General features: G+C 41.7%; 1 protein-coding gene across 3 annotated transcripts in view; it reads left to right on the top strand.

The window, feature by feature from the left end:
- Nucleotides 1–24,838, top strand: part of RGL1 (ral guanine nucleotide dissociation stimulator like 1) — a 281,803-nt gene that overhangs the window by 219,774 nt on the left and 37,191 nt on the right. For all 3 annotated transcript variants that reach the window (XM_032291631.1, XM_032291629.1, XM_032291630.1), the window contains 5 exons: nt 4,117–4,194; nt 15,223–15,407; nt 18,364–18,488; nt 19,313–19,528; nt 23,163–23,266. In XM_032291631.1, the coding sequence (XP_032147522.1) occupies nt 4,117–4,194; nt 15,223–15,407; nt 18,364–18,488; nt 19,313–19,528; nt 23,163–23,266 (708 nt within the window). The remainder of the gene's footprint in view (nt 1–4,116; nt 4,195–15,222; nt 15,408–18,363; nt 18,489–19,312; nt 19,529–23,162; nt 23,267–24,838) is intronic.

The raw sequence follows: 24,838 nt of genomic DNA, 5'->3' as shown, positions 1-24,838 counted from the left end.
CTTTGCAGAAATTGGACTCGACATTGTTGACAGGTTTGTTGGTAGCTATTCTATGGCCATTAATTAAACACACACACTCATACACACACTTTATTTACTACCCGGGAATAAGTGAATTGAACTTGACTTTGATTTCTGGTGGGAAGCTATGAGAAGGTCCAGGGAAACATCAAAGGAACTGTCTTAATCTAATAGGACTGACTCTCAAAGGACCTAGCCTGAACATTGAAGAGTTCTTGATTCCAACACTGGTGTAGTTTCTTTTCTGTAAAGCACTAATTCTCCTTAATGATAAGAAAGTTGCAGGGATGGCCTGGCATCTTGGCTTGTGTCTGTAATCCCAGCACTTTGAGGGACCAAGACAGGAGGATCACTTGAGCCCAGAAGTTCAAGACCAGCCTGGGCAGCAGAGTGAGTTCTCATCTCTACAAAAAAATAAAACAATTAGCCAGGCATGGTAACATGCACCTGTTGTCCCAGCTAATGCCTGTGGTCCCAGCTACTCAGGAGGCTGAGGTGGAGGCTTGCTTGAACCTCGAAGGACGAGGCTACAGTGAGCCATGACTGTGCCACTGCACTCCAGTCTGGGCAAGAGAGTGAGACACTTTCTCAATGGGAAAAGAAAAAAAAATAAGAAATGTGCAGTGGCAAATAATCATCTCCATCCCAGTCCGTTAAGTTCTGTAGGGTTACAGGCTCTCTTATCTCACTTCCAAAAGACTCCTTCAGAACAGTGTGCATACTTTTGTTTTGCATTTTAATAGTTTATACCTTTAAGATCTCAACTTTAAATCTTAAAACTTTTTTTCTTTTTAATTGTAGGTTTTTGGAATGATCACAGCTGTCTTAAATCTTCTATGCTCCTAGGCCGTTAGAAACGAGGACTTGACACATGTAGAAGTATAAATAGGGCCAGATGCTGCCTTTGCAGAGGCAAATCTGAACCTAGTAGTTGGGAGGTCCATTACTGCATCTGCTTCTGAAACCCCAACAGAGCACTCACAACGAGTACCCACCACATGCCTGTTGGGTGCCAGCTCTAAAGGGTAGTGAGCAAAAGAAGCAAACATCCTGCTCTGCTGGAGCTTATGTTCTAATGGACAATTAACACAGTAACAAAATTAACTATACAGTATATCAGAAGGTGTCAAAAGCCATAGATAAAAATAAAGGAGGGAAGGGGCTGATGTTACAGTTCGTTTCTATTTTAAATAGAGTGGTCTGGGAAGGCCTCACTGATACAGTGATACCTGAGCAAAGACCCAAGGAGCTGAGAGAGTGAGCCCGTGCCACAGGTATGGGAAGAGGCAGCAGCAGGCACAGATTCGGAGTCAGGAGGATGTCCAGTGTGTGGGTGGAGCACGGAGGAGGCTGGAAAGGGAGTGAAGGCTGAGGAATTGTAGGAGGCGTGAGAGGAGGTCTCGGCAGATCATTTCGGGCCTTTTGAGACACGTAAGACTTTGGCCTTTTCTCAAAGTGAGATGGGAGTCATAGGAGAGTTTCTCTCTCTTTCTTTTTTAAGACACAAGAGTCTTGCTATGTGTTCCCCTGGCTAAACTTGAACTTCTGCGTTCAGGAGATCCTCTTGCCTCAGCCTCTTGAATAGCTGGGATTACAGATATGTGCCATCATGCTTGGCTTTTTAGGGGAGGGTTTTGAGTGGAGGAGTGGCATGATCTGATCTACACAGAGTAGGATTGCTGTGGCTGCTGGGCAAAAGCTGGGGACCAGTTAGGTGGCTGCTGTATTGACTTAGGCTACACTTGATTTACACTATCCAAGATAGTGTAGTTGGAGCCAGGGTGGAAGCAATGGAAGTGATGAGAAGTGTTTGGATTCAGGATATGTTGGGAGGGGAGAGCAAAAGGATTTCCTGATGGGTTGGGTAGAGAAGAGTTGGTATGTCTGTAAGATTTGAGCCTGAGCAACTGGATCATGTGCTCTGCCACACGTGCCTTTTTATCCACAGCCCTTACTGGTCTCCAGGTTATTATCAGGCAGTCACTCTGATTGCGAACCTGTAGACACTCTGGTAGCCAGGAGAAACACCTCTTTGGTCTTCCGAGCCATTGCAGATGGTACCAGGTTAGTTAATGAGACAGGACTTGGCTCACCAGTGTAAGTTACGTAGCCTTCCTTGACACCATCTCATTACACGTTTGGCATCACATTCTGGGGAGGAACTGTGATAGGTGTTGGTGCCATCCAGACATGCACCTCAGCTCTGAGTCTAAAAAATGCAGGAAAAGAGCAGAAGAGTAGGAGAAGCTAAAGGAAAGGGAAAGAGTAGAGAGATCTCGAAACTTTTAGTGTGAACCACAAACCACTCAAAAGAAGAATATCAGGAGCAGCAAAATGTGTATCTTTCCCTGGTGTTTTCCCTTTTTATTTCTACCTTTCACTTCCCCTTGAAAGATAAAAAGATGTGATATTTCCGCAATAACTGGAGAGGGAACTATTGGACTAACATGGAATGTGACAAAAACAAAGATTAAGCCCCACATTTAGTCATGGAGAGATGGCGGGAGAAGAGTTTATGGATCCCTCTAGTCAGATACACCGAAGATACAGTGGCTCTCCAAGATCCCACTCCTGACTGCACCCACCGTATCTCTCCTACTTAAATAAACCACCAAGCATGCTGTGAGAGAGCACGAGGACACAGTTTACTATGATGTTAGCCAGTGATAGAGCTGAAAAATCTCACCCTGTTTGTTTATGAGGAATCTTGTTTCCCCTCCTTGCCTCGCTCACATGGGGTGGAGTAAATCTTAATCTGAGTTCTTATCTCAGGAAGAGCAAAGGGTAGCCCTGGAAGCCTTATAAATAGCAGATGCAGGACAGAATGAAGAGGAAAAGGGAGGGTGGAGACCAGTGGAAAATATCTGTGGGAGGCCAAGAAATCCATAAGGCTGATGAGCTAGAGAAAGGAGCAGGTGGATGGGTGAGCTGGTGCCTAAGGGTGCAAACTGGAACCTACCGGATGGGATGATAGGGAGACCAGATGCACTGGCATTGGGTCAAACCAGATGGTGGGCTGGTATTTTTTAAAGGATTTGTAAGTCCTAGGAACAAGGAACCATGAGGGTACTGGGGCCTTGAATCCCATTAGTAGAAGAGAAAAGCATGCTCTTTAAAAATGTAAACTCATCAATTATAGAATTTATCAAAACTTTGGGACAGACAACTCACTTGTGAAACTCCAAGGAATCTCTGGATTCTGTATTGATGGAAGGAGAAACGGAAGAAATAGTCTACACATTATAAGTTAATTAAAAACTTCTCCTTAAGAATTTAAAGTACATTTCCTAAGTGTACATTCCAAACCAAACAAAACTTGATCTATTTGTATGAAATAGGTTGGCTTCCATGTGGAGTTGAGAGAACAGCTAGCAGTGCAAGTAGGGACTGATGAATTATTGAGCAAATTTTGAGCTTATAATGAGAAAAGTTTTATAATTTCAGCATCTATTGCTTTCCTAAAAATTGGACCCCTGCACCCCACCTCCGCAGTTGCTGTGTCTAGAGCAGCCTGGCCTCAGTAGAGACACAGCTGCTCTCCTGGTTGTTAAGACATAAGAGTCTTTTTCTGCAGCCCTTGTCTCTATCCCAGCCTTAATTTTAGGGTCCAGAGTTATTTCCATAATAACTATGATGATGGACAATGATAGAGCTGAAAAATCTCACCCTGTTTATTTATTAGGATTAAGGGAGCCACGTCTCCCTTGCATAGACACAGAGCCAGGTTGGACTGGAGGGCTTGGTGCGCTGCAGAGTTCACGAGGATCTGTCTTCTTCATTTCATGTAATAGCTGATTCTCCTGCTGAAAGGAAAACTCTAGTGTAATCTTAAAAAGTCAAATAAATGTTAAGTGTTAATATTAAGAGAACATTTTAAGTAGTGTGATTAGTTGTTAAATGACTTTTCTGTTTAGAATATGCAGATATATCCATTAAGTAACTACCAATAACACAGCATCGTTTTCAATGCTATTTCATAAATACGTCTTCCCTTACTTACTTCCGAAAAGTATAACTGTCACTTTATAGTTGAAGTTGAATAGTGCTTTCCACCACTAACTGTCTTTGCTTGCTTGTTCATTATTATCTGTAAAGGTATGGAAACCTGACAAGCCCAAACTGTGAAGAAGATGGAAGCCAAAGTTCATCAGAGTCCAAAATGGTGATCAGGAAGTGAGTCTGCCTTTTCTTTGCATTCTAAACTGTCAGTCAAGACAATTTCTTAAAGTAGTTTACTAGAGGTTTTGATTTCTTTGAATGTTGCCATGATTTTTTTCCCATAATGCATCCAGAGGCTTATTGTTTGATTACCTAACAATACTCATTTATGTATCCAGCAAAAGTATCTCAAGTAACCACTGAGGGCCAGGCACCGCAGCCTGGGCGACAGAGTGAGACCTTGCCTCAAAAATAAATAATAAATAATCCAGAGCTTCTCTGTCCCATGGGGTGTTTTGAGATGAAATAGATTTTTGGGAAGTAGCAGTTTAGAATATTGTACCCTGGATGTGAAGAGTCGTGTTCATTATTTTAAAGTCTCATTCGAATTCATTGTATACCAGGAATCAAACTCCAAGCTAAACTGTTTTAAAGGGTTTTAGAGTTTTAAACATATGAGGCCTTAACAAAGAACTTCACACAGAACTCCCCTGAGGGGTCCATCCTCTGGGGACAATGGTCCTTTCCTAAAGTCTCACAATGATTTGGTGGAAAGTTCGTGACCCTTTTCCTCAGACTGAGTTGCCTTTTAAAAAATTATGCCTGATGAAAATATGCCACTTTGTCTTATAATGGGTTGCTCTGTCTTGCAGATTCTGGAATGTTAAAATCCCTTCTTACTGGTGACCTCTTTCTTCCATCCATTTCCCTTTCTTCTGTCTTTCTCACTGTTTTTTCCCACATCTTTTGTTGCTTTTCATCTCACTTCACTATTAGTTGTTGGCTCTCTTTTTCTGAAACTACCCTTCTCCTGATTATTTCTGTGCCTAGATAGGGTCACTGCCTTGTGTTTGGCTTTTTGAGAGGAAATCAGGGAAGCACCTTCTCCCGTATGTTTGTAACGTATTGCAAATTTCCTGGTCATCCCAGACCTCTGGCATCTGACTTGCAGCAATGATTGAGGGCTTCCTGATGATCAGTAGATGTGTAGGAGGTATGGCAGTGGTTCTCAACAGGGCGATTGCTGTCCGCCAGAGCACATTTGCCAATGCTTGCACACGTTTTGGTTGTCTCAACTTGGTGGAGGGATGCTATTGGCAACTCATGGATAGAAGCCAGGGGTGCTGCTGAACATCCTAGCATGTGCAGAGTAACTCTTCTCCACCCCGACAAGGGATGGTCTGACCTTAAATGTCAATAGTGCCTAAGCAAGAAATGCTGCTGTATGGTGTTGAGGCTCTAGTTCTCAAGTGAAACTGTCTTTATGAATACCTAACATATGTAAAAATAGGAGCAGGCCTATTTGGAAATTTCTTTATCTGTGTCCCTTCTTAAAATTAGCTGAATCAAATGTGGACGTGATCCGGAGGCAGCCACATGGAGAGGGAAGGGCGCTGGTTAGGGAGCCGGGAGAACGTGGATTCTGCTCCTTCTCTGTCACTCACTCTGCCACTTACCCGTCATCTGACCTCGGCTTAGTCACTTCACCTCCCTTCCTTTCAGTTTCTTCACCTGAAAAATGAGTGCTTGGAATAAATGCTCACTGAGGTCCTTTCAAGTTCAGTGATGTCTAAGATAAAATTTATTTAGCTTGTTCTTTCTCTCTAAAAAAATTAAAATGAATAGCAGACACAGAGGTACAGTCTACACAGCAGAGTGGACTTTTTAGAGGTGCCTTCCACCACTTTTCTTTGTTGGAAAGTGTGTTACCAGTTTGATGAGACAGGAAGAAATACATATACAAGTTTGACTGTTACTAGTCATGACATCACAGCTGCTCACTGGGGTCATGAATCAAGAGCTGAGCTAAAGCATTGTCTTGCGGGAGTAAGGCAAGGAGTGGCAAAATGCCCATTGTTTTCCTTTGCTATGAATCTGTTCTCTTGTGATTTCAGGTGGAAAACTGACAGCAGGAATCCAATGACATTAAAGAAGTAAATGTCCTGTTTAGGGCAGTTGCCTTCAGTTTTGCAGACCTGGGTGGAGGAGAGGGTGGGGACAGGGACTCACTATTGGGTTTAACCATGAACAGAAAAATGCCCAAACGTTGTTTTTCCGTTTTTGCTGTAAGGCATAGAGCAACCCTTGCATTTTATCCAGGCTCCCAAGTACCAAGTACAATCTTTCCTGTATTTCCAAATATGGATTTAAACCTTTTGGAAGGTAAAAACAACCTTAAAGAAGGAAAACGTGGAAATACAGATGAAGCATTCAAGATGAAAGATGGGTTTCTGATGTCTTGGACCCCAACCAACTAGTGTTCTTCGTGCATTTAAAAAAGTATCAGATTGTGCAGGGACTCCCACGTGCGAGTACTTGTAATTCCCGTCCAGAGTTCAGGCTCTGTACAATGTCAGGACCCTCTAAAGTTATCTGGCTAAAACAAGAATGTCTTCCGTTGCAGAGGATTCAACTTCCAAGGCTTCTGGATGTTGGCATCTTTGCCACGTGGTGATTTCTGATGTTAGGGCTGGGCTGATGTATATAAGCTGTACCATATTTATTTCTAGGATCCCTAAACTGGCCACTAATTAGCAATTAGGAAACTCACTTTCCATGACAGAAGAAAACATTTCTGCCTGTATTCATTCTACCTGTGCCCTTTTCCTGCTGACATTTTTACACGATAAAATGCTGTGTTTTTGAATAATAAAATCTGAACCAGATGGAAAAAACAAATTGTCAATAGGGCAGATTTATTACAATCATTGAATTCAAAAGTGAAGAGAATGTAAAGAAGGGATATTAACCACATAGAGCCTTTACAACATGAATCTTTATTTTCTAAATTGTGTATATGAGGTGACCATATCTCCTTTGCTATATATATAACTTTATTTAAAGATATTTAAAACTCCTCAGGAAATGATGCTTTATTTCTTTCCTTTAATGAGTATTGTAAGGTTGAAATTGTCTCTTTTCTTTAATTGAATCTCATCAGTTTCCTTGTGGAATGCCAAGTTTTGTTTTCTCAAACTCTCTACTATGGTAGCACTTCAAATTGTTGAAACCGTTCTGCTTTCATTTCCACATGTTCAGAAGATACAAATATTGTTTTTGTAATCTTTTCCCAGAAGTTGTAAACAGTGACACCGGATTTCAGTCACTGGTAAAGGATCATGTAAAGAGTAGTAGTCCATGACACGGGACACACTTTAAAGAAAAAGGAGAGGAGTTAAAGCAAGTTGGCTGTGTTACATTACTGCCTCAGAAAATTCATAGTGGAAAGTTAAAAAATCTTCCCAGAGAGTCTGCAATCAATATTCATTCCTGCAAATTCAGATGCCCTAAGAAGGCAACTGAAATTAATTGGAGTGATTATAACAAAAATGGGAAAAAGGAGGAGGGGTGAAGAGCAGCAAAAACAAGATCTAAAGCTCCAATTTAGAAGAATCAAAGGTTACAATGTGAGAGGATTGTTTTTAAAGTGAAACAAAAGAAATGAAGAAGTGATATGCCATATCAAAGAGTCTGGTATTGTCTTTACAATATCCATACAGGACAAAGAAAAATAAAAACCATAGTTTTATAAGTCATTAACAATCTAAGTCAAATCTGCATTTTGGGGACATGGGTAGAAAACCGTGAGCGGAAACTGATGTTCTAATAATTGAGGAAGAGTAAAACAACATTGATAATCAGTGGTTCAAAAGGAAGTCGGTCATATGAGCGTCTCCTAGGGTTTTCTACATTAGAGAATGTCTCTGTTACAAAGGTAAACAGACATCACAATCAGACCGTGTTGCTTGATTCACCACACAGCATTGTAGACAGTGAAAATGATGACACCACCCTTGTCACCACCATTGGCTACAATTTGTGGTATGCATACTTTGTGCAAGGCATTCTGCTGGGTACTCTATATTTGTGTCTTCTTTGGCCATCACAAATATGCTGAGATATTTTCCTCACTTTATAGGATATAAAGTGAAGCTTCAGAGAAGTTTTGTGTTTTGACTAAGATCAGGCAGCTGGTTAAGCGACAGGTCTGATATTTGAACTCTGGTCCAAATGACTCCAAGACCTGGGCTTCCCAGCGGGGTCTTTTGCTCTCAGGCCTGCCATGTACGGAAGAGTATTGGGATCTCGGATACTCAAGATTTCCCTCCCTATTTGCCTTTGTCATAATAATAAGGCCACGGAAGCGCATGAAGAACTAGATTAGAGTATCACTATTGTGACTAATGTTTTAGATTGTTATTATTCTGAGATCTTTTGTCATTATTTCCATTGCTGTCTGCTGTTTTGCCTGGCTGTTGCTTTGTTATTGAATGAATACCCTGAGCAAGGTTTGCACACAGCTGTTAGAAGTGTGGACGCTAGACCTTTTTCCTGGGGAAGGAGATGGGTTGAAGGATGTGAGGAAACAAGACCAAGTTAAGCCCATCAAAGGAGAACCTGCTTCCTGCTCCTCGTGCCTTGCAGCATCTGTCACTACCAACGGAAACTCAGTTCCAGCGGTAAAAACTGTAGAGGGCCTCAGCCATTTTTTTTCAATAGAGTTCTATTTATAACATGAAAACTCCCTTCTTGTACTGTGGGGAATTAGAGAATGAGTTATTGAGGTCCCTGAAAGATAATTTTGGTGACTGGTGATGTCCTTTTCTAATAATAGCTAGAATTTATTGACTACTTAGCAGGAATAGTCCCTGTGTTAAGTACTGCACATACTTGTTAAATCCTCATAATGATTGTGTTTTATTATTCATACTTTACAGAGGAGGAACCTGGGGCGTAGGTTAAGGACCATGTCCAAGGCTACACCATGAATAGTGAAAGAGCTGGGATTTAACCCAGGCCTTAACCTCTGTGATGCATAACCTTTACTATTTTTCCTCTGATAAAAATGAAAATATTTCTCTTAAGTACTTAGCTTGGGAATGAAAGACAGGTGTGTAAATAACTTTGACTTTGGGTAACTGGTTTCAGGCTCATTCATCCTACTCCTGGCCCTCTCCTACTCACATTTTCTGTCTTTCTATGTCTTCCTTTCATAATCCTTTTCTTCCTCCTCCTTGCTGTGGAGGATTTTTTCCTCTTCTCTTCCTTCCCCATGGCTCCTGCTTTGCCCTTGCCTTCTTAGGGCTTAGATCTGACTCTGGCTTTGTTGGCATTTATTTTCCTGGTCTTCTCTCAATCCCTCTTTCACTTCTCCTCCTAGTATTTGAATCTCTTCTTACCAATAGTACTGAAATGTGACAGTGTAAAGTGTAAAAAAGCAATTCAGGACAACCTTGACAGGTCCAGATAATCATATTTTTCTCCTTTCCAGAAAAAAAAAAGGAAAGCTCCGTATCTTCCTTTGTTCTTTGTCATTGGGAAAATCATCTAGCTGGAGGTCTGAGGCAGCCTCTATCTGGCAACCTTCCCTGAAACAGAGGAAAACTGTTCTGTGATTAGGAGAACAAAGTGGAGGGTCTGGCCCAGAGTCAGTGTCAAGGTTGACTTAGGCCTCAGTCTCCCTGAAGGACAAAGTGTATTAGATCCCGCCCTCAGAGCTTGGCAACAGCTACCGCATTGCTTGAAAAGCCCACCCTCTCTGTACATCTTCTTACGTTTTTATTATCTGTAGCGAGAAGATTCAGTTTTCAGAGAATGTGCTAAAATAGAAAAACATTTTTTGCTGCTTTGAAAAATAGTTCCACGTCTTATTTTCTGCTGATGATTAAGTACAAAAAATTATTATTTCAAATAGATTTCTGGGGAGGGAAAGAGCTCTAGATGGATAGTGTGATTCTTTTTGCCACGGTAATCTTATTTCTTGGCTCAGAGGTTACACATCATGGGAGAGGTGACTTCGTACCTGGAAAAATTTATATTAAACATTTGACCAATTCTAGAGTATTTTACTGGCTATGGAATTTTAATATGATTTAATACATTTACTTAAAATCTGCATTCATTAAAAAAATCTGTGGTTTGCGCATAATCGCTGCCTAAATGCTCACCTCAGCCCTCTCTGCTTTGTGTGCCTGAAGATCCCTGGGGTGTCTAGAGGTTCTGAACCATTTTTTTTTATGTCTCAGCCAAGGCACATCTGTCTCATGTCTTCTAACCAGGTGTTATTAGGCATAATTTCTGCTTGGCTGAGAAATCAGTGAGTGGCCAGGTGCAGTGGCTCATGCCTATAATCCCAGCACTTTGGGAGGCCAAGGCAGGTGATCACCTGAGGTGAGGCATTGGAGACCAGCCTGGCCAACATGGTGAAACCCCATCTCTACTAAAAATACAAAAATGAGCCAGGCATGGTGGTGTGCCTGTGTAATCTCAGCTACTCAGGAGGCTGAGGCATGAGAATCGCTTGAACCCAGGAGGCGGAGATTACAGTGAGCCAAGATCACGCCACTGCATTCCAGCTTGGGCGACACAGTCTGTATCTCAAAAAAAAAAAAAAAAAAAAAAAAATCAATGAGTGTAGCAGATATCATCATGCTCCATTCCCCCAACTCTAATTTTTAGTTGAATGGATGTTTAAGTCCTTTACAAGAGTCCGGCTGTCTCACTGCAGGAGCTCTGCCTCATTGCTGCCCCAGAGACTCCTAACCCTCAAGGTCTCAGCTTTCACATAATTTCTTCAGGGAGACCCTCCCTAAAGCCTTGACCAGGTCAGCTCCCTCTGAAGTTCAGTGCTTCCCTGGGACCCCTGGACTTCCTGTATTGTGATGCTCATCACAAATTGTTTTCCTGACTCTGGGAAATAAAGGAAATTCAACAAATATTAGTTTAGTTGTTGAATTAATTCTCCCCAGGGGTCTGTTTTCTTAGAAGAAAAAGTCCTAGAAGCTGCTTTAGTGTGTTTCAAACAGTGACATCTGAGCATGTCTTCCTTCCCCTACAGACGATTGCAGTCGGTTGGAAAAGGCTCACTCACTACAAAGTTTTGTATGTTACCAAGAATACCTGAGGTAGAAAACTCAATTTTGGTTGTCTCCCGTGCTATCAGTTTTGGGCCCCTGGCCTTGGCCACCTGCCCAGCATACTTCCCCTTGGGACTGAGGAGTTTTGTTCTGTGATCTACCAAAGATCACTTTGGAAAAGGAAATCAGGTCCTGGCTTTTCTCCTGAGTTTAGGTTATGTCACAACTGTAATCATCCAGTTTGGATTCAGTAATTCCTTCTGTCTTTACAAGCTATTCAAGAATCATCTCTTGCAGTTAATACTACAGTTTGATGCCTTTGATTTGTCCCAGAGAGGATACCTCAAGGTACATGTGTGCGGGCAGGTGTGTGCATGTGTGTCTGTGTGTGTGTGTGTTCACAGCAGTTACCTCCTTCCAGCAGGCCTGAAGCCACATGTATCATAGCGTGGCTTGTATTCGGTGTCATTCTTCCTGTTGAGCCATTTTGCCTTTTCAATCCCTTCCTTCTCTGATTTCTGGCAAGTAGTTGTAAGACTTGACAATTATGTTTCTCTCCAGGTATCTCAAAATGTCCTTATTGACATTATATCATTTGAAATCACAACTGATCAGTGTCAGGTAGATGGAGAAGGTGTTGTTATGTCTCTTCCCCAGAGCGGGGTAGGGGGGTGGGGGTCAGTGGAGTTAACTGACCTCTCCAGGCTTCCTTAGTTCCCTGGTACACAGCCAGGATGAGGGTTAGAATTTTCTTTTTCCGGGTCTCCAAGCATCCTGTCTCGGTCTGTGTACAGAGCCAAGTGGCTTCGGTAGTCCAACAGACATACCATTCCTGTATATTTGTGACTTCGAACTAGAATTTCCCTTCAGCTCTAAGGTTCTGTATATCCTCCTACTCAGTTCTGGTTAGTATATAAGGTAGATCTTAGGAGTGGAGCCAGGCTGGGCAAGATGGAAAACCATTGGCCAGTAATCCCGTTTTTCCTTCGTCATTATTTTGCGATGTTGCTTTCTTTTTTGAAATCTTAAAAGTTTCACATTTGTATCTGCTTCGTAGTCTATCAAGAACGGAAAGTTTCTTCCCAGGACTGGCATGCACAAAGCTACTGTGAGCTTTGGGCATGTTTCCAGGCTTTTCCAGAAAGCCTCCCTGCCTGGCATGCTGAGAAACACTCTTCCGACTAGGAGGGCAGGGGTCTGCCTCGTGTTCTATTGTGCTGTTTGTGTATGTCTTTCCCTTTCTTCTTCCTCCTCCCCCTTCATTCCTCTTTTGTGTGAAAATGCTTTTTCTGGCTAATTCAGTGTCTGAGTTTGTGGTGAACTTTCAAAGCTCCTTAGGCTAAGCTACAGGAAGGTCACTGTCACAAAGGGTAAAAAAATGCATAGATCACCAGAGCTTGTTAAAAACATCAGATTGAGGAACGCAAAATGTCCACCTAAGGGCAAGTCCAATCTGGACTAAGACTCCTCTTTAGAACTCCCCAAGGTCTTCTGAGGCTGCAGCTTTCCATGGAGGTAAGTACTGTGTGTTCTACAGAAGTACACGAGCACACAGAGGTGGAAGCAAGGATGCACATATTTTGTAGTTGTGAGAACCTGAAAATAAATACCTGTCTTCCAGTAGAAGTATACTTAATTATGGTGTGTCCATATCATGAGAACCGATAAGACAGATCTAGAGGTAATGATGACATATCTGTAACATACTGCTTAGTAAAAAAACCCTGTTGATTATACAGTATATATATATTTTTTTGTTGTTGTTGTTTGTTTTGAAACAGGGTCTCACTCTATCACCCAGGCTGGAGTGCAGTGGTGTGATCATGGTTCACTGCAGCCTCTATCTCTTGGGTACAATCAGTCCTCCCACCTCAGCCTCCTGAGTAGCTGGGACTACAGGCATGCACCACCACACCTGGCTAATTTTCTGTATTTTTTGTAGAGATGGGGTTTCGCCACGTTGCCCAGGCTGGTCTCAAACACCTGGGCTCAAGCAATCCTCCTGCCTCAGCCTCCCAAAGTGCTGGGATTACAGATGTGAGCCACCACACTCACACGTATTTTGTATATTTAAATATGTATATGTAGCCACAGAAAAGCCTAGAAGGATCTATTCCAACAGTTAACAAAAGGTCCTGGGAATGGGATTAGGATGAGGGGAGAGAGTAGGTATTTTGCTTTTTTAGTTTATATACATTTGTAAGATTTACTTTTTTGCAATAAAGAAGGAATTTTATCATAATAATTAAGGATCACAGGCATTTAAGAAGTAAATGATGTATTACCATCACTGACTCTTACCTGTAACTTTGTGTTTCTGTCTGGGTGTTCTTTTGAGTGAAATACTTCGTCTTGTTGTTAGGCTGCTGCCGTTCTTGACTTGAGCAGATGATGTGAATTACCATCTCTCCATATCTGTTTTTCCATCAGTATCACCATAGGAGTATCTTTTCACTGAAATAAGAAGTATTAAGCAAGCAGTGGTATTAGATTAATTCATCCCTCTTTTTAAAGGTGCAGAACTGTTTTTCTGTAAAAGTCAAGCTGAAATATGAAAATATCAGGTTTTCAATTAATTTCTTCTGGCTTTCTGGAAGGAAATGAAATTATGGTTTACAATTTCATTTAATCTGGGCTAAATATTTGGATTATTGAATTATTTCTATGACTTTTATTTGATGGTGTTATGTGTCTACTTGAGACACAGATAATTGAATATTATAGTTCCACATAATATAAATGATAAATATAAATAATAAAATGCTTTAACGTTCCACATTAGTGAAACAGTGATGTACACCGTAGTGAAAACAGCACTGCATTTATTTTCCTTCTGTTTGTACTTCAATTCCAAGAGTGAAGCATTAAATTGGCTTTAGTCATACTTATGCTTTGATGATGGTCCAGCTGCTTGGTGTGAAAGAAATCAAGATGTGAAGAAAGTTAGACACACCTGTGAAAGCCCAGCCCTCAGTTTCACATACATGGGTAATAACATAGTCCAGTTATTGTTTGTTAACTAAAAAAAAGTGTTTGAAATGTAATTAGATAATGAGAATTTTAAAATGTGCTTTAAAAAACTCCTTTTGGCTGAAAAATTTTGGAAAAGTGTTTTTAAAGATGAGGTGTTGTGTCTCTGTCGGCAGAAGATGCATGAATTAATTTATAGTTCATGTCATTTTCTTCAGCTGTCAGCCGTGAATATGCCTGGACTGTATGGGGTGACCGGTTGCTAGGCAGGCAGAGTATTCTGTTCTTCTCCTTGTCTGTGGCATGTGCTTGAGCCAGGAGCGTTGGTAAAGTCTTCTTTGAAGATGAAGCATGGAATAATAGACTCAAAACTTTTACCCTTTCTATCCTTCAGCCATTTGTCTCTTGCCTTCAGTGAGTGGTTGCCCCTAACCTAAAGACAACACGCTGTGTTATTACTAACATACCAGAGGGAGCTGTGCACACACAAATGACCCTGTCTCTTTTTGTGCCCTGGGACCTTGTCTTCCCCAAGGGGGACTCTGTGTGACCCACAGAGCCATCAGAATAAATCACTTTTGCTTATCAAGTTTTTCTCCTTTATCTTTTAAAGACATAACTTCTCTACCTACTGTTTCTCCCACTTGAAACATATTCTTCTCATTGTGGTTTGGGAAACAAAAGGATAATTTTATGAGGACATTTTCAGTGTTCATGCTGAAGCCGTGGTGATCCTTGTCAACCTGACTTTATGCATTCATCTTTCCAAACTCAGGCACTTCCTTTCCTCAGACGGACTTCTGGCCTGCTGGCAGCCAGTAATTGCCTAGCATATTAGGTGGCAGATTTTGTGGTATTTAATTTGAGCATAATCCCATTATATACAAATTGCTTTGAAGTTTCTTCAGGATTTGCTAAATCTTCTATATGTCCATTTTTCTGCCCTGTATGGGTTTTTCCAAAGTTTAGCTTCCTTAAAAAAACAAAAAATCTACCTTAGCTTCACTGCAGCACTCCACTTAAAACAATGAAGTTTAGCTAGTTCATTTTCAAGTGCTTTAAATTCACTGATGTTTCTAGGGACTTTTGGATGATTGATCTCTTGACCACCTACCCAGTTTCCCAGGGTGCCCCTGGGTTCTGCCCTGGCGTCCAGGGCTTGTTCTGCCTCCCTACAGCCAGTTGGATGCAGTGACTCTCCATTTCTCTTTCCCAGTGCAATCGCTTCAATACTGAGGGCTTGGCTTGACCAATGTGCAGAAGACTTCCGAGAGCCCCCTCACTTCCCTTGCTTACAGAAACTGCTGGATTATCTCACACGGATGATGCCAGGCTCTGACCCAGAAAGAAGAGCACAAAATCTTCTTGAGCAGTTTCAGAAGCAAGAAGTGGAAACTGACAGTGAGTACTTGTTTGCTCACAGGGAAAAGGCTGGATGCTGATTCTGCAGCCTCCATGCTGGAGAAAGGTTCTCCCTGTGCTGGCTAATAGGAAACCTTGGTAGCCTCAAAACGGCACATGCTGGAGGGTTGGCTTGGGTATAAAATTCTCAAGGTTACTGAAGTGCTAATTGTGGAGCCTAGAATTTTAGACAGAGAAGGGAATTTTCAAGACTGCCTAGTCTTGCTCCCTCACTTTATGAATGAGGAAACTCTGGAAACTCCAGCTCAGAGAGAGTAAGTAATTTCCTGGGCTTTCTTCTGTTACCAAGAAGAGAGTCTCCTTGATGAATTTTTAATCTTCCCTTATCAACATGTACCATGCCGAACCTGAATTTGCATTTTACTATCTGCTTAATGGCTCTTTCTATCCTTCCATCACAAGCACCCCCATCTAGTGGTCAAGGAATTAAGTCCAGTTCTGATCCTGCCCTCCCAAAAGCTTGGAAAAGGTGTCTGTCCTTCAGTATGGAAAAACTGTAACGGGTACCCTGCCAGTGCAGACCACCATCATTTGACATCTCTGAGGGCCTCATCGAAGGAAGTTTTTGTGGCTGTGTTTTCCTATTTGAGTAATTGACTGCCTGTTTTCAAGGACACAGGAGACAACCACTGCAGGTCATGAGGTGCTTGGAGCTATCAGGCTGTGGAGAAGGTCAGAAAGAGGCTGGGACAGCCTTCCAGGATGACGTTGTATCCCCTTACTGGGGTGCTGGGTGACAGTTGCCATGGTAGCTGACCCACTTGGAGCTCCTGACAGGCATTTCCCTGAAGGGATGCCTGACTTCATCAGTGAGGGAAAGGAAATGTTCCTCAGCACCAATAAGAAAAGCTGAATCAGCTCCAAAGAAAATAGACCTAAATTCCAAACAATACCTGCTGAATTTTTTATGGTTGGGGGACCAGAGAGAGGGAAATGCAATTGCATCATTGGACGCTGACTGCCAAATACTCTATATCTCAGATGACTTCATCTGCCAGGAATGTTTGAATACCAGGGGCACTCCTCCAGCTGCGGACCTCAGCTCCCTTCAGGGCCTCCATGCCTGGCTTTGTGCTGGAGTGCAAAACACTATGTTGGAGCCCAGCTATCCCCACTGGGGCTGCCCCTGGCTCCAAGCCTAATTGGGGAACCGGTGGGACCAGTCATTCATTGTTTCCAACCCAGGGACTGCAAAGCAGAGCTCACTTGGCAGGCTGAGGCAGGGGAGAGGGAGATTGCCTCGGTTCCCATGTGCTTGTTTTACCCAGTTTTACTCCTGCAGAAGCAGCAAGCTCTCCTATATGTTTTTAAAAAGTAAAATTGTGCTTCACGTTTTTACTTACATCTGGAGGAGAATCAAAAGCAAAAATGCAGTGAAGAAGAGAGAGGATCATGTAATCTTCATGCATAGCAACATTATAGACACACAGTTGGCTGCTGTGTTTGCTGAATGAATGAATGAATGGGAAGATCAAGCCTTAACACATACCCTTCTCCTCGGTTGAAGTGGGTTAGGCTCTGCATTGCAGGGCAATTGGGATATATTTATGTATTTGTTACAAGAGGCTGGAGAGGCCCTTTCTGAGCCTTTATTTCGGATCCCAAGTTTCTAATTACCCCACTAAATGAAACAGTGCCAGAGTTGTATGAAGGAAGAATGATGAAATTAGATTGCTCAACACCCTCCATGCCATGGGATTTTAGTTTCCTTTAGCTTGTACCTGTCTGTGTCCCACACTCTGGGGATAGGCAGTGATCCCCTCCTATGTTTTCCAGTCATAACCCAACCCCATTTGCATCTAGACCTTCAAGCCCCGGGTAAAGGAGCAATCCTTAAATCACATACCTGCCACCAGCAAAGGCAGATACCTACATGCTGCCCAAAGGGGAAGTGGTGTAGGGTCCACTCTCAGAAGCTCCTTTTCCCTAGAAAATGAAGAAAAGCCACTGTGACTTTATCCAAGATGCCTAATAGTCTTTTATTCTACAAAGAAAGAAAAGGCTCAAAATATAAACGTTCTGGGGGAGTAGTAACATGCTGATTTACATTCTGCTAAGATATAACTGAATGTAACTAGATTTTTCTTTCCTTGAGAACAGGTTTGACAGGAAAGAGCGCGAGGAGTGTGAAGGGGCTGAGGTTGGGAAACAACCCGGCACTGGGGAGAGGTTCCAGGAAAGGAAGGCTGGGGATTTAAGTCAGAAAAACTTCATCAAATGCCAGTCTTTCCAGATGGAGACTGGCGGTCCTGCTCCAGGTGTGGGCCCTTCCGCTTGTTATTCAGAGTCCTGGGTACTGATGTTCTCTTCAGGCTGTGCCCTATGTGATTTGTTAATTGATGACCTTGTCTATGATAGGTTCAGGTGCATTTAGTTGAAGACTATTCTGCTTCATGTATTCTTAGATTTGGGTGGAAGTTGAAAGTGACTCTGAACATTTTGAGAATTTTGAGGGCTTTATCAGCATTTCTAACACCAAAATGGTTCATTTTATCACCTAAAATCTGGCCCACCTTCATGAAGAGTCCTTCCAGGCTTCTGGTTATAAGTTGCCCAGCAACCAAGAATTGCACGGTTGGGGTTTAGGAGTTAGTTGGATTAATCCTGGAGCTAATCTCATCAAAGAATTTGAAAGAGCCCAAGATGAAGGGCTCTCTAGACTTTGCCTATCCTGGCTCTGCCCTTGGCCCAGGAGCCAGTGGTTTGTCAGAGTGAGAGCATAGAGGCCTCTGATCTTAATAGAGAATCTAAGAACAAGCAGAGATGGGAAGATCTCCATTGCTCTCAGATGTACTGTGCTTGTGGTTGTCTCCCTGTGAGTATTCTGGAGGACTGGCCCTCTTCTTCCTAAATAAAAGAAGTCTGATGACTCTATAAACAAGATTATATACACTGGCCTGGCACCAAATTACTAATCTTTTCCATATGTGAACAGATGGGCTTACCAACACCATCTCCTTCAGCCTGGAAGAGGAAGAGGAACTGGAGGGTGGAGGGTCAGCAGAATTCACGTGCTTCGCAGAAGATCTCGTGGCAGAGCAGCTGACCTACATGGATGCTGTATGTCTTCTCTTTGTGATCAGATGTATTTTCACTTAAAACATGGGGGAGTGATGGCACTGGTAGCCTGGGGAGAGCAGTGGAATAATGTGATTTAAGTCTTTTTGAATCCTTGAGAGAGTCTGAGCTTGGAGATGCAGAGATAAATGCGACTTGAATCAATCACCTGAATAATTCAGGCCTGAGCTCTTCTTGCAATTCTAGGGGAAGGTGCTTTTTACTTGGAGCTCAAGGCACAGAGGGAAATAAGAATTTGAATCCTAGTGAAACAAAATCTACCCTGTTCCTTGGGTATTTTTCTCCCTTTACACTCATAAATATTTCAAGATCTGAACTGTTTATTTGGAAGATTTTAAAGGGGTTAAAGTATAAGTTAGGATAAAATAAATTCACAGAATCCACATGTGACTGTATCTGACCCTTCATTTCCATGTGTGCATTCTGTACTTTTGAAGTCTGAATGTTTTTGTGAGCTGGACATATTTGAGTGTGTCAGTCACATTTCATAGGCTGGTGTTAGCTGGTAAATGCAAGGAAAGAAAAGAGGACTGTGAGGAGTTATCCTGGTGGTTTCAGCTCGTCTGCTTTACCACTTTTGAGAAGGCAGCATGAAACGCGGTGGAGATTTTTCTGCTAATGAACATGATCCATAAGTATATGAATTATTTACTTTTGTCTGTTGAAATGGACACCATGAGGTAAATCAAGTAGAAAAGGGTTATCCGGCCATTGACAAAATGCCCATTTACAGATGACCCAGATGACATGCTTTGCCATGTGTAGCACCTGTGTTGTCCTTAAAGTCAGTTCCTCTCTTGTTCTAGCAACTCTTCAAGAAAGTAGTGCCTCACCACTGCCTGGGCTGCATCTGGTCTCGAAGAGATAAGAAGGAAAACAAACATTTGGCTCCGACCATCCGTGCCACCATCTCTCAGTTTAATACCCTCACCAAGTGTGTTGTCAGCACCATCCTGGGGGGCAAAGAACTCAAAACTCAGCAGAGAGCCAAAATCATCGAGAAGTGGATCAACATAGCTCATGTAATTGTCTTGTATAAAATATTCTTTGTGTTTGGTAGATGCAAGAGACTACTCCATCACTTTTTTAAATGGCTTAGCTGTTTGGTTGAAAAGGCATTCAAAAGACCATATATGAGAGTCCACTGCATTTTTGTTGTTCCAGAGCAAGAAAAAAGTTGCCTGTCTAAACTTGGCAGTTTATTTCTTTACCTGTTTTTTTAAAAATTGGACCCCTGCTCACTTATTCCCAGATATGGGCCCTCACACTGCTACCGCTCCAGAGTAAGACATTGTGCCTGCTTTTCCCTTTGCTCTCACCACAGACTGAGTGTTGGTTTCAGCACCATGTTCAGTAAATATAAATGGATGGGCTGCTTGTCAAACGGACGGCTCTTCCACCCAGAGTGAATACCTATGCACCCTTCCAGTACCTGGAGGCATTACATCATCTGCAATTTTGAAGAGCTGGTACTTGCTCAGAGTCCTGAATCTCTTTTCTAAAGGACTGAGACACAGAGATCACAATTAATCTGAGGTCTTTCTGAGCCTCAAATCTGAAGTTGGGGAGGAGGAGTCTGTTCCTAGGCCTGAATTACATTGCTTTGGGTGTTGGAGTCTAGTCTCTTGGATAAACTGCTTACATGCCATGGGATCTCCACTTCTCAGCACCTTATATCATGCCTGAGAAAATGTCAACGGTGTGCGGTCAGTTGGCCACCAAATATTTTGTGAACTCCTAATGTGTGTAAACTACAATATTCTGTACTTAGAGGACATACTGGGATAGAGCATAATTATTTGTTTACAGGAACCTGTACTCAAACAAGGAAGCTAAGACATACTGGAATTATCTCAGCCCGAGGCAGTAGAGGAGTAGGGCCATATGAGATAAACACCATAAAAGTGGAGAAGAGAGAAATCATTTCTGATTGGGGTGATCAAGGAAGGTTTCACAGATGAATTAACATTTGAAATTAGCTTTGAATAATAGATAGGATTTTTGGTATTTGAAATTAGAGAGGTGTTTTTTTTTTCCCCCTAGGCAGAAGAAATTACATCAGTAAAACAATGATTCTGAAAAATCATTGTGTAAATATCATATTAATTTGTGCTCTGGGCTATATGGGTCAACTCTCAACCAAAACACATTTTGGTTTATATCCCTTTAAATATAGTTTTCCGTAAGACCCTATTTATAGGGCATAATGTTACATTCTCTTTTATTGTCTTTGGTTAAAGAGCAGAGACACAATTGTGCCAGAGAATTTGCCTTGTTTTGAGTCTTCAGATGGTCTGTTCTTACAGACTTCTTAGAGTATGACAAAAGTAGGCAAGAAACCGAGTACAAGTTGCATAAACAACTTATTATATGCCTCCTATTCTGAATCGAGCTTATCGCTCAGCAAGTAAGAGATACAAAAGAAGTTCTGAGTGAGATACAGCATGGAACTTCTCTGTCTTCTCAGAATGATAAGGATTTTTTTTTTTTTTTGCCATAAATGTCACAGCACCTCTCAAAAGCAGACTGTCTACCCCTAATTCATTCAACTACTTAGGCTGTAGCGAGACCGTAGCATCGGTGTATGTGACATAGTGGGACTCAAGCAATGACTTTTGGTCCAAATTGAATATAAATTGTGTATTTATGTGGTAATAAGAAATGCAGGTTGAATCATTTGAAGTATATTTCAAATCCCATATCATGTGCTAACAAGGCCAAGACCTCTTACTTTTTTTGGTGATATCATTGCCTTGTATCTTTTGAAATTGTGTAGGGAAATGTAGTAAAATAATGAGACTTATAGGTGATTTGCTACCAAGACTTATTTTACTTTCCCTACGTTCATCATCGTCAATTTCTTTTGAAAGGATGCTTGAAAAAGTAAATTTTTCTGACCTAATATGACTATATTTTCTTGGACTGCCCTTCATGGTATGCTTTTACTTTTGTATCACATCTCCTGGAAGATGCCTCTTTTTCTAGAAATGGGACCAGATGCCTTTTGTACTCCTTTAAACCCTTAGTTTAAACTTCTTTTTGAATAATGTGTTCCATGTGTTTATTTCAATTTGTATGATATATCTGCGCCTGAGTTCCTTTATTTATTGCAAGTTTCCTGATTTTTAGAGTATAGCTTTTATGAACCTTTGTTGAAACATGCTCCCATAGGCTGAGTTTCCAGATTGGAATTCAGAACATTTCTCTTGTTCTTTTCCCTCCCCTCCGCTCCCTTCGCCTCCCTTCCCTTCCCCTCTCCTCCCCTCTCCTCCCCTCCCCTCCCCTTTCTTCCTTCCCTCCTTTCCTTCCTTCCTTCCTGCCTTCCTTTGTTTCTCTCTCTCTCTGTGTCTGTTTTCTCTTTCATTCTCTCTCCTTCTCTCTCTTTTTCTCTTTATATCTTTCTAAATAAGGGGAGGACATTGAGGCATCTAAAAAGGGTAGACGTGACTTTTATTAAGTACTTTGGCATTTACTCTAAAGAAAACATTCGAGGGTTTGTTTGGCATAGTTTTCAGTGTCCAGATTTTGGCATGCTAAATTAGAGTGTGCTGTTTTTCCTTCATATTCAGGATTAGCATTTCTTTGTGAAATGATTCTCAAAGTGATTTACATTTATGTCCAATCACTCCAGACCTCTTACCCGAGATATTCTACACAAAGCCAAACACGTGCTCGCACGACGTACTCACTTGTAAACGCTGGATCTATTACACTGTCACATGCCTATATATGAAGCATCTCCTTTGACATAAGGCCTGGTCCACTCCCCTCACATTGCTACCTTCCCTTTGCCAGCCAAGAATGGGACTTTCTCCCTGTCTGCTTTGCTGTCCCTGCTCTTCAGTCACAGGACTTTGACTCTGAGGTCACTAACTGCTGATGCTACAGGCTTCTTATGGTAGCTTAAGTTTCAGTAGCGAACCTCTCTCCTTACCCAGAAAATGGCATCCAGAATGTTTCCTGTTCTCTTTCTATTTTGTTTTAAAACACTGCCAAAATGAATTTTATTTTAAAAGGCCGAGTTATTTTGGAAGCATTGAAGTACCAAGGTGTTTTTGAATGTTTATGGTTGCAGGACAAGCCAATTTGAAACCAAATGAATGTGTATAAAAATATTCCCCCTTGGCTAAAAGCATAAATGCCAAAGTTCAACTTGTGGTGAATTTTTATTGCCAAGTTATATACACCTCTGTGGACAAGGGTTGGTCAGGAGCTGTTCAATACCATCTGACCTCAGAGCGGCTGCTGCCCAGCTCATTTTGTGGATCTAAAGAAGATCTAAAGTGATCTTTCATGCATATGTTTAGGACGTCTGTGTGCTTTCAGCAGAGGAAAGTTGCTCTTTCCTCTGTAGGCTCTGTAGACTTACATCCATTAGTGTTTTTACTAGGAAAGCTGGAAACTATAAAACTGTAACAACAACACAAAAAAATATATTGACGGGAGAAAAACAAGCATACCGTGCCAAAATCTATAATGTGTTTCGATGACTGGGGTGGGAGGAAGGAGCCACTTTTTGATGTTCAGTATTTATACAGCTGCCTGTTTAGTGGTAAGAATTCATGGCAGCTGTGATACCTCTGAAACAGGAAACCACCAAGTCACTGTAATATTGATAGTTAAATGCCTTTTATGTTTTAATCACTCCCCATACAGGAATGTAGACTCCTGAAGAATTTTTCCTCCTTGAGGGCCATCGTTTCGGCACTGCAGTCTAATTCCATCTATCGGTTAAAAAAGACTTGGGCTGCCGTCCCAAGGTAAGTTCCCAAGTGTCTACTCTACTCTTCTTTTGGCCGGGATAATTAGTTGTTGTGATGGGTCCTCACCTTCAAAGCTCGAATCATATAACTAGAGAAACATCTTTGAAATCCTCCGTGTGTTTCAGGCAGAGTGCATCTTACACATAATCATTAGTGACTTTTGAGGCAGGGCTGCTGTAACAATCAAGCTCATTCTAAGTATACCAAAGCCAAGATTACTGGCTTTCAGGATGATTTGAAGGATGTGCTTATTATCTGGATTTTGAGGGATAAGGCTGTGGAATGACGAAGTTACAGCAATTTGCCATTACCTCTGGTTATTTTTCAGCCTCACTGCAGAGCCCTAAGCTATTTTAGGATTCAAGGGGTAATGTGTGCAGATAGGACATTAATTCTTGATATTCAGTAGAAAACTAGTTGTCCTTTTTGTTTCAGCATTTTAAAAGCTATCTTATTGACATTAAAAACCTTTAAATGTTCTTTCCTAAGGACCTGAAATTATTAACCGACCACATCCTATGCTGTTTTCCTTCATATTTCTTGGTGCAGTCTTTGAAACAATTAACATTATTTCCTGATTGTTGCATTACTGCCATCTCTTCCATTTCTACACCTTTACTGTAGATCAAAGAACTTTGTACAAAGGAAGGAAAGGTGAGGGAGGGGGTAATTCTGATTCCCTATCACTACAGATTTCGAGGCTGGGGATTGTGTCATGAGTACAACTAAGCCAGCTACATTCAACAAGTCTGCCCAGGTTTGAACTAGTAAGGAAGTTAGGATATATCAGGGAAGAATGTAGAAATTCTGTATGGTCTACACTGCATATGGTATAGTCATTCTCAGTTAGGAGGTTAGGAAGGCCAGCTGCCTTCCCAGCCAGGCTGCCTTCGTGGGGGCAGAATGGAAGGTCTGCGTCCTCAGTTTCATAAGTTTGCTCAGAGTTGATCAAGCCCTAAGGATCTGACACTGTTAATTGGCAAGAGCCCCAAGCTGGTAAACCAGAGTTTCACAAATTTATGCTGAAAACCGAGGGCCAGAATCTTCAAGCTTGCTGATAAGCTCATATTCTTACTCAGGGCAGAGTCTACTTGATGGAAGCCAAATTATTAGGTGATTCTTGATGGGTAAAAAGAAGAAACTAAACTGGGTGTTTGTAATGCCTCATGTTACAGAGCTGACGAAGCCACGGCTACTTGTACTCCAAAGTTCGTGCTTTGTTTATGACACTAATATCTATCAGTAGAAGAACCGGCAGGCTTTTCAAAGTCCAATGCAATTTTCTTGATTACTACTCTTTTCTTGGGTTATTTCTTCTCTTTATTATTTTGAATAATCAAGGTGATTGTGTGTATTAAAGAGAGATTAGTTGGTTGATTTTCCTGTACACATTTCTCTTTAAGAATGATGGGGTCATATAAAGTCATTACTTGATAGGCCCTGGTGAATACTGTGGGAAAGTCAGAAGCATGCAGTGTCCCTACCCTCCACACCTCCACTTCCCGTCTTCTGTCCCTCATCACCACTCCCCACCCAACTGTAGTATCAAAAACAAAGGGACAGTCAAGT

This window comes from Sapajus apella, unplaced genomic scaffold (assembly GCF_009761245.1).
Source record: "Sapajus apella isolate SASKATOON/1434 unplaced genomic scaffold, GSC_monkey_1.0 scaffold25, whole genome shotgun sequence".
Classification (NCBI taxonomy): Eukaryota; Metazoa; Chordata; class Mammalia; order Primates; family Cebidae; genus Sapajus; species Sapajus apella.
This window is presented reverse-complemented; position numbering and strand designations above follow the sequence as displayed.